At 41.0% G+C, this 15,008-nt stretch overlaps 1 protein-coding gene across 1 annotated transcript in view; it reads right to left on the reverse strand.

Moving 5' to 3' along the window:
• The window catches only part of nrxn2 (neurexin 2), a 630,539-nt gene that overhangs the window by 350,149 nt on the left and 265,382 nt on the right, over positions 1-15,008 (reverse strand). Inside the window, exon 11 of the mRNA XM_022752210.1 lies at positions 13,815-13,841. Coding sequence (XP_022607931.1) covers positions 13,815-13,841 — 27 coding nt within the window. The remainder of the gene's footprint in view (positions 1-13,814; positions 13,842-15,008) is intronic.

Consider the following 15,008-nt stretch of genomic DNA (forward strand, 5'->3'; position numbering starts at 1 on the left):
TGGTGCTTTAGCATCCATGACAAGATAACCGCTGTTGATAGCTTCTAGAATTGCAGATGGCCACCGCAGGAAGACGTATCGTCGGGAAGATGTTGAGAGGAAGGCATTGATTTTGAGAAGTGGGAAATGAATCATACATTTTACCCTTGCTCTCAAGAATTTTAGAGCTCCCTTTGGAGATCCAAACGCAGACAACACCCCTCTACCCTTTCGTGCTGCCATCTCCTCCCTCCCTCCTTGCTCTCCCTCCTTTCAATGCTCACCCTCCACCCTCTGCTTCTTCTCAGCTTCCTTACTCCTCATGTTTCTTTTTTCCTCCCCCTCGTCGCATCTCTAGTCCTTGCATTCTAGACAAAGGTCCCGAGGGGGAGAGATGCTGATTTATGATTTGAACCGCATTTCCCAGCATGCTGTGGCAGGAGGGTATGCTCCCATGGGATAGCCATCATTCCTGCAAGGTAGTATGGGTTTCGACAGCTCCAGGCTGCTCAGGTCTCTCATCAGAGTCAGCGTAATGAGTCCACATCTAACATGTCGCCGGTGCCATGTAGCGCTGAGTGCAGGCGGACTGATCATGGACCGAGGTGATGCCCGTGAGGCACCCCCACCTCCACTCATGACAAAGGTCATGTTCTTTGTGGAGTTGTTGAGCTCTGATCAATTTCAACAACATTGTTTTGTGTGTTAACAAAATTCTGTTGAAAATAAATGCAAAGGGCGATCCAGCTCCATCTATTGATGATGGAGCAAAGAGATCTTTTGCAACTTCCGTGCCTGAGGATTTCAGCAGAACACAAAACTAAGTTTTAGTTCATTTGTTCAAATAGTGAGTGCATGCTCCCTCTGTGCCTAGATGTTATTGAGCTTTTGAGTTTATATGTTAATTTACTATAAAAAAGACAAGAGCAAGTTTGTTCTACTTTCTATTAAAGTGCTCAATTTCTGTGAGACACTAGACTGAAAGTCTTCTGGCATTACAAAGGTTCAAACAACTGTTGTTTCTATAAAAAGCTTAGAACCAGTAGCACTAAAACACCTTTTAGAGACAGATCTAGACAGGCGAGTAAAGGAAGTTTGATAATGAACTCACAACCTTTTCCCTAGACTTTCGGTTAAACAGCTGTAAATGCTAGTGTTGGCTATGTAGCAATAGCATGTACAAAGACTTCCTTAAATGTCTGCAGCAGTCAGATCTTTCCATCATGATTATAGCAAACATTTACAGAGGAATACTCTGGAAAACAGAGGAATTAAAACAAACATGAAGGAGAACATTTAATGTTTACCAGCCGTGACAGTGGGGCTGGTATCATTTCGACCTTGAGAGTCTCTCTCTGTGTGTGTATGTTTGTGTCTGTGTTTCTGTGTCATGGCAAAATGTGGTCCTGAGGATATGTTCTGTAACTAGAGACCATCTTGTGATGGGATCACACCACTCGCGACGCCCATGACATTCCGAATCGGGGATTACTAAGTAGTTATTACAACATTATTACATGACTACTCAGCACTCATTGAAGTACACCTTCATTTTCATCTCAACTACATACCTTTAAAGATCAAGATGAGCTTGTGACTTAATGTTGCACAGTCGGGACACTATCGCAGTGACTAAATTTGCCCACAGATATATGAACACCTGCCAAAATACTTAGAACCACCTGTGGTACTTCCAAGTGGCATGAAAAATTAAACCAACATGGAAGTGCAAAAAACTGTTTTGGTCTCTTTAATTTCCTCCTTCATGACAACTGTACAGGGGGTGAGCACCACAAACATCAAATGCACTCAGGTCTTGGCTCCACACACGCCCCACCTCTTTGCCCATTTTTCAATCAGCAGAGCCAAGTTAGGCAGAATCAGGGACTGCCAAGATGGCAACGGCAGAGCGGCTCACTCTGAGCTTCCAAACCGCTCTTCAGAAACCTTGGTTGATGTCATCCATCTTTAATTACAGTCTATGGGTAGTTCTGCTACAGTAGATATCTCCAGTACCACATTTTGCCATAATGACACACACACTGCTTCACAAGGTGAGAATAATACCAGCTGGTTACCAGAATCAGAGCAAGTTATTCAGGTCTGAAAACCAACTGGTCACTACACAGACAATCTGGATTGGGTAAAGATACATTAGATTCAACCACTTGGCTGCCACAACTGTATCCCTGAAGGAGTTAAATCAGAAACACACAGTTGAGCTCCCTGAAGACATTGAGAGCCCAATCCTGCCCCGCTCCTGTCCAACACGCTCCATAACCTGCTCAGTGGACCAGGAGGGCAACTGTGGTCTTCTTGTGCATGCTGGCTGCCAGTATTTGACCAGGTCCCAGGAGAAAGGACAGAAAATGCACCTTTTATTTATTTATTTACCTTTTTCTATGTTAAAGAATTAAATTTGGGCAGAGTAAAAGTGGACATGGGAACACTGGTGTGGACAGTTCTTATAAGACAGAAAGGGCGGGAAGCCAGACTTCTCACCCAGTTAGGTCTAGCGAGCAGATTGCCTCAGGTGTCTTAAGTTCAATAGAGACAGGCGTGAGAGAGGAGGAAGTAAATAGAAAAAGAAAAACTACAAGGCACAGTGTCATCCTTGTTAGATCTTCTCCATCCACTCAGTATTACTTATAACCCCTGCCTTCCCTGATTCCTTGTTCTTTCTTTCTCTCATCCTCTCTCCGCTCGTTCATCTGTCAGCGGTCATCAGCATCTATCCCTGCTCGCCACCCCCCTGCTCTGCTTTGTCAATTTAGGTTTCTTTACCATCTCTCTCCCTCCTGCTTAAACTTCTCTCTTGGTTGGCTTCAACAGTGAGGAAAGGGCCTTTGACAGTGAGATCGTTGCTGAAATTTCTAGGCTGTTGAACACTGAATCGGAATATAGCAATGCCTTTAAAATAGTGAATTAAATGATACAAGACTAAGCTTTGTAAGGTCAGTTGTTTTCATACAACCATGGTTCATCACCTTCCCAGCATGTCCTTCAGCTGGAGTATTGCCCTTTCATTTGTGAAAACTTGGCAATAACAGCTCTTCGGATCATTTGTGCAGCTAGGTGGAATGGGGGAATGTTTTGGCTGATTGTCTCTCTTCTCTCAGCAACAAAAAAAAAAAAAAACATTAAATTAAACTGCATCCTTTATATGAAATATATTTAAATGAATACAATAAATTCAATATAGCGCAAATCAATAAACAAGATATCTAGACGTCTACAAGCAGACGACAAAGGTCTTGTGTTTCTCTGTCATTCTACAGGAAACGATCAGTCAACACTGGGTTACTAATGTCGATTTTGGAATAAATTTCTGACCGAAGTTCGAAGTTCTGACCGAAGCATACGCCCTTATATAGGACAAGGTATTTTTGATATCGGTACAAATACAGATACCTTCACTTCACTTATTGACCCTTTTTTTGATACCAATCTCATCAAGTCCATTTTAGCCAAATGAAAATCACAGTACAAATTCAATTCTATTTTTAAGATCGGTCTCTTTACACACTCAAACACATTTGTGTAAATAAATTATAAAGCATTATTAGATCCTGGTCCAAGCATGCTGCATACTTATTGGCTCACTGACGCTTGTTACCGGCGCAGCTTTCCGCTTTAAGGGCAGGGGCCTTGTGGGTAACCAGTGAGTTTGATGTAATCACCGAGTGGTTAGTGGTAGGAAGATCTCTCTCTCGTGTGTGTGAGAAAGCATCTGTGAGTGCTGTTGCTATTGCAGCAGCAGTAAAACTACATGCTACAGGTAGTCAGTAAAAAGTCTCTAGATAAGTTTAGGATTGTGGTAGAAAAGTACTGAAAGGCCAAAATTGTGTTCGCTGCCAGGAGGGGAATAAAGTTATTCCAAACACAACTTCAGCGCCTCATTATCCCTCAGCAGAGCGACCTGGACCCAAAGCTAGTTACCAACTAATTTGCGAGCCAGGCTAAACGAACTGGAGTCTAACAACAGGAAGGAGGTAACAGGCTAATGAGATTTACTCATTTAATCCTTAGATATTGACATTTGGTGTCAAACAAAGGCATTTTTTCAATCCTTGATAACCAGTTTGGTCAATCCATAAAAATATCAAAGTCTGATACCCAGCCCTGCCTTTACTCGTGGGCTTGAATGGTCAGAAACGTAAGTCATGCAATTTTTTTAAGAGTGCTGAATAAACCTTGATTAATATTCTAAAACTGTTGGTAGGAAGTGAAGATATACCAAAAGGGTTTCAATATTTCTTAGCCAAGGCCTTATGCCCAGAGTTATTGTTTTCAGAGTCATACAAAGTAATACATCTGACATCTACCAATTACATATTCTTGTATTTGTACTTGAACTTTGCTACCTGCCTTGGCTATGTGTGCTGGCTTCAGTTGACAGAAACTTCTAATGTCACATTAAAAGTCCCATATTTATTATTTACACTTCTCCTGTGTTTTATCTGAAGTGTTGATCCATACAAAGATCTATTTGTGGTTTTAAGAACCAAAAACCATCTCAATGTAGTTTTACATCTCCTCCCTCAGGCTTCTCTCTGGAGCTCTAGTAACAACAGATCAGTGACTGCTTCCAAAGTGAAAGCAGGCAAAGTGAATACAAATATAGGAGATTTAAGGAAAACACTTAGGACCTGTTCAGACCTGGTATAAACATGCATCTTCAGTGATCCGTTCACAAGTGGTCAGCTCTGAGTACGTCAGTTGACAGCTGGCTTTAAAATGCGTCTCCAGTGACCATTTGTGATCGGATCTCACTTCCCCGCTTCATATTAAATTAAATACATATGGGTTGTTGTTTTAGCCAATCGAGTTTGTTGTCAATGTGCTTGTGTGTACTGTATGTGAGTGAGTGAGTGAGTGAGTGAGTGGGTGTGTGTGTGTGTGTGTGTGTGTGTGTGTGTGTGTGTGTGTGTGAGAGAGAGAGAGAGAGAGAAAGAGAGAGAGAGAGAGAGAGAGAGAGAGAGAGAGAGAGAGAGAGAGAGAGAGAGAGAGAGAGACATGGGCACGGAGCGGATGAGCGAGTCAATGCCCTGTGCACAGCTCTATACAGAAATAAGGTTTTATCCATTTGAAATAGTAAAATACTTTTGTTTCATGATGAAACTGTGTTGGGACTAATCAGACTGTGTCAAAGGACCTCAATAGAGTAGGCAGTCCTTCAATGTGGCCCAGGTACATTTGCGTTCACACTGCTGAAAGAGTGTGGAAACATATGGCCGGGGCCGCCTCTGAATGTGGTCTGAGTGATCGGATCTCATACGTGTCCTCAGTGAATTTAGAGCTGTCTACTTGTGATCAGATCACCTGAGATGGACGTTAATACCAGGTCTGAACAGGGCCTCAGAGAAGCCAAATCCTGCAAGTGTTGGATGGTGGGTCCAGGTGGGCGGGGCTTGGCTGAGAGCAGTGTATGTTTTGTTGTGCCATCACAAAGTTACAGAAGTCCTGAAGACTGGTTTTAAGGCTCAGTGTCTGAATACAGGCTGTGTGCATTTCTCTGTGGCCTGAGCGCTTTGATACTTTCACAGTATCAATATAGAAGCTAGACCTGCTTTATAACTGAAGAACACATGGAAATCTCATCTTATACAATATGGGACCTTTAAAACAATGCATATTGACAGAGCTGGAGGTCACAGTACATTATAATGTAAACATTAGCAGACATGTGTACATATAAAATTTACCACGCATGGGGTGTTCCCACACAAACACCCTCTTGCACATTGCATTCCAGCTGTGGTTAGGAAAATGCTCTGATTACATATTCCTTTGAAGTTCATATAGGCTTCAAAGCACTTCTTTATTAGGTCACTTCTGTTTAACATTTTAAGAGGCATTTGGTTCATTTCCATTAAAACATGCAAAGAGCAAAATATGATAAAATGTGCGGAAATTAAATGATTTTGCATCCATGGAGCACATATTTATGTGTATGTTTTTTCCCCCCTGCCTTTTAAAGATGATTTGTGTGTGACAGCACGCTACTTCCAGGCAACTGCCGGCAGGGCTGCATATATCCAAGGTGTTTACTGGCTATATATTTCTTCAGTCATGCTTAGCAGTATCCTAGTACCACAGAGACAACTGTTAATTATATTTAAACTTGTTAACTGCTGGGAAATGTGCAATTAATTGCTGTTGTCCATCGCTGAACTAGATGATTGCTTTTAACATGAATCTATTTATATCAAATGGCGTTCCTGTCTCTGAGGGTGCACAGATCCAAGGCATTATGTTAATAATACACTCCTCTTATTGGCTCATTGCATCACATTTGGCCTGGAGTTTTGGAGGATAAAATGAACATTAAATAAAAAGGGCCATCCTCCATCGGAGCATTAAATTGCCTTTAAAAATCAAATCCAAATCCAAGCATCTCCAAAATAAATTTTATACAGTCTAACTCTGTTACATGCTTAAACTTTGCAAACTGTAGGATGTTGTGTGTGCTGAGGACAGCACCTAGTGCCTACTGCAGATCCATCTTTGACATCTATTGGCTGAGACAGTACGTGATGACTCATGATTTAAGTGAGTGATGGAAAACTCATTCGAATCCAATATTTGTGATTCACTGAGAAAGTAAGAGAGCCATCTGCTCTGAGACAAGTCAGAGAGAGCTGGGATGAGAGATAAGAGCCCAATTCAATACAATACACAGCCTGAACAAACAATCCATTCAAATTTAAAATGGCCATGATACCTGCCGTCTCTCAACACGTGTACTGCGTCTGCAGTGGAAATGGTTACAGGGCTGCACGAACCCTGCTGCATTTCAGTCTCATGACAGTGAAAAAACACTGTGAGGAGTGTGACGCCTGACAGCCGGGGTGGAAGCAGCTAAGACTGAGGAAGGTGACATATTTTGAGTGTGTGTGTGCGTGCGGGTGAAATCTCAGATTCATTTCTCTGCCCACAATATGTATCAAGTGATACATGCATCTGTGATGGCATGTGTGCGTCCATGTGCATCTGTGTTTGTGGGGGTGCACATTTCTGTGACAGCAATGGATGGAAATTTACTCATCTCTTGGCACTATTAGTCATCACTGTGCTATTGTTGAATAAAAAGCCAAAAATGCAGACCAAAACTCATTTAGCTGGAAAATTACTCAATTATAGGATAGGGAGTAGGTCACTGGAAAAATATAGTGAGGTATTTAGTTACTACCAAGTGAAAATCAATATGATTTTGTGCATGCTTCCAAATGGATTGATTTCCCTATCTCGGTTTACCTCTTGCAATTAATTTGATACCGCAGGTTTTGGTTTTTACTCACATGAGCAAGGTTAACAGCGCTAGCTATCTCACACCACTGGAAAATATAACCATATATAAAACATCCTTCTGCCATAGTATTCCATCCTTTACATAAAGTACTAAGAGCCATGTAAGGCACCTGCAGGAGAAGAAATCTCTAGCATCCACAACATGTTTCACTCAACCAGTGGTGGCAAAGTTGTTTGTTTGGAAGTAGCTGCCATGACTCAAAAGGCCGTCAGAAACTCAAACTAGCTAAACTGCAGTCCAATGAAAAATCATCACAGTGTAATGTTGAGAGTGGGGTCAAAAAGTCTGAACGCCCCCAGGAATCGAGGTTCCTTACCTCAACGATGAAGGTGCACTGTGGACACTGTGACATCTCTGTTGGATGTGGTTACAGGTGCAACTCTGTAAATAATTATCTGCTGTGATTAATATTTTGTTTAACATGGTTTTCTTTCATAAAAAGTGAAAAAAATGGAAAACTGGGTCTGAAGTTCAGGTTTTGGGTTTATTTAGCCCCGAGGTCAGTAGTTAAACCAGTGGACCTCAGCTAAAACAGGATTTTCAGGGGGTGTTAAGTTACTTTTTAAGGGTCTAGTGCAGTGCTAGTAACAATTTAATGGCACTGAAACATTTTCCCATGTTTTCAGGCATTCTGGCAGGCAGAGCAAGTTCTAAAAAATAATATTGGTTTGAGAACATAGTGCAGATTGCTACCATTATGCTTTACTCAAGCCTGGAAAAGGCTTACCTTCAGTTTGACATTGTGTCTTACTGTGTGTCCACAGATATGCGTCGATGAAATGTGGAAGCTGTAACACCTTTAGCATGCACACTGGTGAAGAATTTCATCTGAATTCCATCCTCTCCAGCGTCAGTGATTAAAGGAAATTCATATCAGTGAATGAATATCAAAACAAATTACCTGAACACACAAAAACTGTCCAATCACTAACATTAATGGCAGATTAGATCAATTTCGGCTGTTATTATTCTGTATAAAATATTAGTGTGCAAATGGGTTAAGCCAATTTACGAAAAAAGACAAAGTGGAACAAAGGCTGAAGGCGGCTCTATTGTCAAAACACCGTTATCACTCACCTCACCTCATTAGCTTTAGGCGCCGTCCTGTTTGTCTGACTCACTCTCTACAGAGATGGATTTTTCACTAACGCAGAATAAACTGGAAAATAAAAGTTAAGAGAGCACTTTTCTCAACATGCACATCACTACAGCGTACATCTGGTGCATCTCCACTAGAAAGAGCCTGTTTACCTTTTGAAGCCCACAAAAATAAGATTGTGACATGAATAGGAAAAGAGTACTTTGCATATGCTGCACGAGAGCTCTGCTGGTAAAAACACAGATTAAAATATTATCTGCATTTCCCTAAATTTACAACACCATATTTTGTTCTAATGCAAGTATTTGCTTGTAATGTTTGATAGCAACAGACAGGAAACCCTTTATCACACAGGTAACTGTTTGCTGGCTGAGATATAATAATATTTTAAAGATCATAAGTGCTCTCCACCTTTGTTGAAAAGTATAGAGCTCTGAGACTACAATAATTTCCATCTTAAAGCCTCTGAAAGCTGCCGGTAATGTATGCAAACACAGGGAGTAAATTAAGACGCAAGGAGGTGTAAATAATGATACGTCCAAACCTTACTGCTCATAATAAAAATAATGGTTGAGAAAAGAGGTTTTGAGTGCCTTTAACACTTGCTACTTTCTAGCCTTCTTGGCCCGGTACCATGCTTTCACTGCAGGAATATCTTATAATTTCCTGTGCAGCCCGGTAACGCTGGGATTTAGATTCATACTGGACGAGCTGGCACCTCACAATTTACATCCAGTGCCAAGTCCTGTGCCTGTCAGGGTGGTGGATAGACAAGCATTAGACTTTCAAACAGGAGACCAGAGGTCCCATCCTGTCACAGACTAGCAGTCAATCTTCAACTTTTTATTAACCAGAAGCAGAATCTTTCCCTAACCTCAACCGAGCGTCTTGGTTGCCATGCACAAGCAAACTAAAACCAAGCCTAACCGGTAGTGCGGTAAAATGCTGGCGACTGATCAACACAAAGCAGATGCGCTGTCTTGTCGACCTGTTACTACCGGGTGACAAAAATGATCTAGATCAGGGGGTTTTTAAAAGAGACTGAGAGACTCCCCTCCGACGAACCTTGAAAAAAGGCGCTCCCTCTACCCACCTTAGTCCACTTGCTTTGTCTTGTTCAATTCCTGGATGGCAATGGGATCACGATTGTGTTATTTGAGCCAATAAAAACTCAACAATTGAGCCAAGAAAGCCTAATACTGCCATTTGACATAAGCTCATCTATAGTGATTCCTCTGCCAAAGATTCCAATACGCTGTATTTTGGGACACACAGTCACACTGTGTGTCTCAGTCTGCTCTGGAGTGACTGCTTTAGGTGGATAGGCCAAAGGGTATGACATTAGCAGATGGAGTACTTGCGCCCCACATGCTTTGCCATATGTCACGCCAAATCTCATCCAATCTATCGCTAAGAGTAGGTGTTGTTGGCTGCTGAAAGGCCACTTTCCAAACAGATATCATCACCCTGACATCCTGACCTTACCGGAGCTGAGGGCTTTAAGGATCTGCTCCGCTACCACATCTAGTCGTATTATGGAGGGAGGGCAGGGTCACAATACGGTGCAATGAAAACACAAGGCTGATCCTTCACTTCCTGAGCCTCTTAGAGCACTCCAAAGTTTCAGAAATAAAAAGGTCGAGAGGGTCAATAGCTGACAAACGGCAGTTTTAGCAGTGGTAACACCGCAAACGGAGAAAGACTAACGGAGAATCAATACTGCATGTTAATGCTATTTGAGTGGTTTACTAATGATTCGGAAGAACTTGCTCCATTAGCGTCTCAAAAATGCAACCAAATTGATCCTCTGATTATTATGAATCTTACTGTTACTGGGGTTAACATTAAAATATGCAATATTTTAATGTTAATGAAAATGTCAATTATTATGAATCTTACTGTTGCCATTGTGCTTTTGGTTTGCATTTGCAAGCTCTTTGCACAAATTATGATGCAGTGATGTGATGTAGTTACGGTGGGATTACTGTGCTGTAAAGTAACAAGGGATCTATAACAGTAAATGGGAATAGCATTCAATCGAATACATGGTATTTTTTATGCAGCTTTAATGAGCTGGAGCCAGAATAATTACCCTGGAGATACTGCAGTAGTTACCTTGTTTTCATATTGGCTCATATCTAGAAGCTCAAGACACTAAATCCTGATGTGCCCTCTACTGTAGAGATCAAGGATAGATAGTATTTTATATTTTATTCCTCAGAGGCCGTGTGTGTGTGTGTGTGTGTGTGTGTGTGTCTGTGTGTGTCTGTGTGCAGTATATATGTATGACTAACATCAATAGTGCTGCTTACCCTGCTATGGTTATATTCTGTTTGCCACGAAAGCTTAAGTGAATGTGAGCAAGAAAACCTATTTGCATGGCCCAGCCAGTGGAGAGACTTTGTTACTCTGATTTTCTTACTTGAATTCGCGGCTTTAGTTACTGTAAGGCTCTGGAGGGAGAATCGACCGGGAGATGTCATGGTATTGAATAAATTGTTGTCTGTGGCTCTGCCTGGTTCGCTCTCCCCTCCCTCTTGCCTTTATATACTCAACGCACTATTGTGGCGGTCTTTTATACACTGTTGTGTGTGTGTGTGTGTGTGTGTGTGACTGAGTGGCCGTGAAGTAGGGGCAGTGCTGGACAAGGGTGCTCAGTCAACCATGAAATATAAAGGTTAAATAAAATGTTGTTTGCACAAAAAAAAAGAAAAAAAGTGCTGAAACCCTGTGTTTCAAGCCTGTGACAGATTATTGCTCGAGCAGCACCGGCGAATAACCACATAAATATTGAAACACAACAGCTGAATTAAAAAAAAAAAAAAACAATGGCTAAAGTGGTCTTTCCATTTTAGTGCCAGAAAGCCGGGCAGCATGTGGAATTTATGAAAAACTGCAAGAACTGATGACGTTCTCTGACAAGATAAATATTTGTCACAGTAGAACATACAAATCTGTCATGGCCTCAACCACCATTTAAGATAATTTTACAATAATGCAGAATCCAAACAGAAATGGTTCAGAGCCCTGTTCTGGGATAAAAAGGCAAAACAGCTTCACTCTCCATCTCCTCCCTGCTGCAGAGAAATCACACAACATTCCCAGTGCTTGGGCGACATCTAGTGGTCAAACTGCTGAACGGACATCCTCTGAACATTATTTGAATGTGTGTCATGCCAGTGGCTGCACACATAATAAGTGGTGTAATTCGTCATACACCGAGGCCACTTCCACGCCTGGTGGAGGCTTTTGAAGTTTTTGGATTGCACTCCACGAAGTCCAACACAAACAGTGCTCAAGTGTGTTTTAAGAGCACAGATACGACGCGCATATAGTGGAGTCACAGAATGTGAGCAAAGTTCACATACGGGCGCGTTTGTATGACTCTACAGAAGTCCCTTCCACTGACTGCACTGATTTCCTAACTTTAACCATCACAACAACACAAAAAGACTTTGACATTTTGCAAAGTTTAACTTAAAGGTAGAGTAAGTGATTTTAATTCAATACACTTTTTTTTATTTTTTTATATCAAATTCAGCTCTGTTCTGTGTGTGCTGAAAAATAGGTTCAAATATCACCAGTCATTCTCCTGAGGCCTGTACTACGAAGCAGGATTTGAGGTTATGGAGGAAATGTCAGGTTTAGCTCTGGGTTTTCACTCCTACAACAGTGTTTCACTTGTTACCGGGGTAAATCACCATGGTAACTTAGGCTGAACTCCTAACCTGCTCAGGCACAGGTTAACTTCAGAGGATCAGATCAAAACCTGCCAAACTACTGACCAAAAAGATCACTGGAAAAATCGAGTCATCTTTCCTACAGGATGCTGACGGGAACAAAACAATTACAATTAAGTGATAAATAATAATGAGAATTCGATTTTTATTTTAAACTTTTAAAAAATCTGACAAATTGTTTTATTGTATCAGACCTTGCAAGTGTCCACTCTGGTTTTAAGCAGAGCTTCTGACAAAGTTAATTAGACGAGGAAAGTTAATCAGACTAATTAACTACATAATAACTATTATAGCTCCATTTTAATTGGACAAAGACTCTTTAATTTCAACAGGATTCCTGACAGTGTTCTTCCTCACTGCAGCTCAGAATAACATGAGGAGAGTCTGTGACCAGAACTGGAAATAAAAACTAAACCTCTGATGTCTTTGATCAGAACAATGATCCACACACTGTTAAATATTTCCATGATTATAAATGAACATTTCAGTCAGACTGACTCATCAAAGTCATGCAATACTTTTCCTCTCTTCTCTCCTCTCTACCAGGGTATGTTGAACTTGCTTCATAGTACAGGCCTCAGCACTGCTTACTCTACCTTTAATGACAAATATAAACTCTGATTCTTATCTAAACCTCATCTTTCTGACTCATGTTATTACTGACAATTCAATAAATATTCAGCTGCATTCTCTAAACATATTAAACCGCTTTTTTGTTTGAGGGTAGAAGGACAAATGCAAAAGCACTAATAGTTTCTATCTCCTCAGCTGGTGTTAGAGGTCGATCAAAGTCAAGTCCCCACCTTTTTACACACACACAAAAATATAATAAAAACTCACAGACACACAAGCACCATGGCAAACATGAGGTTTTCTCCATTTGTTTCCGTCACCGTGGCTGGCTGCACTTACCTGTGGGCTAGTTGCTCAATTGTCAGTGGCCATGATAGAAATAACAGTTTGCTACCATTCTGTCAGCATGGGGCAGAAAAACATTAGCTTTCTCCGAAAACAAGTACACACCAGGTGCTGCCATCTCTCAGAGGATAAGCAATTAGCTTTCTGGGGGCCAAATCTACAGTTTGTCCCACATAGAGAAAACAAGCAACACCTGTGTGTGCAGCCAAGTGGAGCCGAGACTCAGCGCCGCATAATAGAAAATAGGAACATCCAACAGGGGAGTGTCAAGTTGCCCTTTTCTGAATGAGTTTTTTTTTTTTTTTTTTTTTTTTTGGGGGGGGGGGGGCAGTCGACAGGAAAATGAATAGAATGGGTAATATTCAGGGGAGAGCGAGTGAAATAATTTCATGGCTGAATGTGGTGGGCAAGTGAAGAGGACTGCAGGATGAAAAATCCTTATGATTATGCAAGTGAAACATTAATTAAATCTCTGACAGAAAAGGGGAAATTAAAGTGACAGAACTTATGGGAAGGAGAAAAATACAGCTGAGATTAATTATTGAACAAAAAGATTGGGACGGACGTACAAATGAGGCAGAATGAAAAGTGGCAATGAGAGAAAGGTGTGCTATAAACCGATGTTTATGGGAAGAAAATATGGAAGAGCAGAGAGAGAGGTGTCACTCATCCTGAGGTCAGGAGAGAGCAGAAAAGGGCCACTGCACAGGATAAAGATGAGATAGACAGATACATTTTAGTCAGAAAAATGGATAGAACCACTTACTGAGGCTACAGTCTATCCTGATACAATCTGGCGGGAGAGAGAGCGAAATGGTGAGTCCAAAAAAAAAAAAAAAAAAAAAAAAAAAAAAAGAGACAAAAAAAAAAAAAAAAAAAAAAAAAAAAAGAAAGAGACAGAAAGAAAGAAAAAAAAAAGAAAGAAAGAAAGAAAGAGAGAGAGAAAGAGAAGAAAGGATAAAGAGAAAAAAAGACATTTTACATCCTTCAAGGTACATTCTGCAGACAACCAAGCAATGCTCTGGGGCCACCATCCGGGGACAGGCTCTGAGTCAGGATCACCCTTTTCCTCCGTCAGTCCCATCATCCATTCCACCTCCTTCCACCCGACACCCCCCAAAGCGCACCAGAAGGCAAGACTTACACCAGTGGATCTACACAGCAGGTCAGCATGATGACACCTCTACTTTCATCATGTCTATGAAAATAAACTATGCAAAATGCTCTACTGTTAACATACACACATATAATAACAGTGCGTGTGATTTCAGAGCCGATATCAAAATGCGAATTGTTTTCTTGGAATTATAAGGTTCTATCTGGAAGGAGTGCAGGACTGAAATATTGAACATCAAACATTTAACATAGCACATGCACTTTGCATCTTTTTCAATACAGTGCACAGTATATCGAATGGCTTTTTTAGTTTTGTTTTTTTTTATACATAATCATAATACCACTATATAAAGCATGCAATTATTCAAATATCATGAACATATTGTTAAACAAGTCAGATAGAGCCAAATAATTTCAACCTCACAAAATGTAGTGTTTTTTTTTTTTTGTCCTCAATTAGACGGCCTAAATATCTTCGGGTGTTTGCTTTCTTCAATGGGATTGCAGTCAGAGCCATTAGGTTCACACTGTGTACAAATACACTTTTGAGAGCAGGTCTTGCACATTTAACTTCAGCCCCGTTGACGTGGGCGTGCAAAGACAATTTGAGAAGCATTTGCCTTCTGCAGCACTTCGGGCATGAGAAACCCAACAGTGTAAAAGACAAGAAAGGGTGATCTGCACATCCCAGCCACCTCACGCCTGGTGCACACGAACCACAAGAAACAAGACCCCGGTGTGTAATATCTATCTGTAATATCAGAGTTGGTTAAAAAGTTTTGTTCTTTAACTGGAAGACTCAGTGTGTCAGTAAATATCCGCTCTGGTTTAGTGTCCTAGAGCA

The sequence above is a fragment of the Seriola dumerili genome, unplaced genomic scaffold (genome assembly GCF_002260705.1).
Source record: "Seriola dumerili isolate Sdu_G_001 unplaced genomic scaffold, Sdu_1.0 BDQW01000167.1, whole genome shotgun sequence".
Classification (NCBI taxonomy): domain Eukaryota; kingdom Metazoa; phylum Chordata; class Actinopteri; order Carangiformes; family Carangidae; genus Seriola; species Seriola dumerili.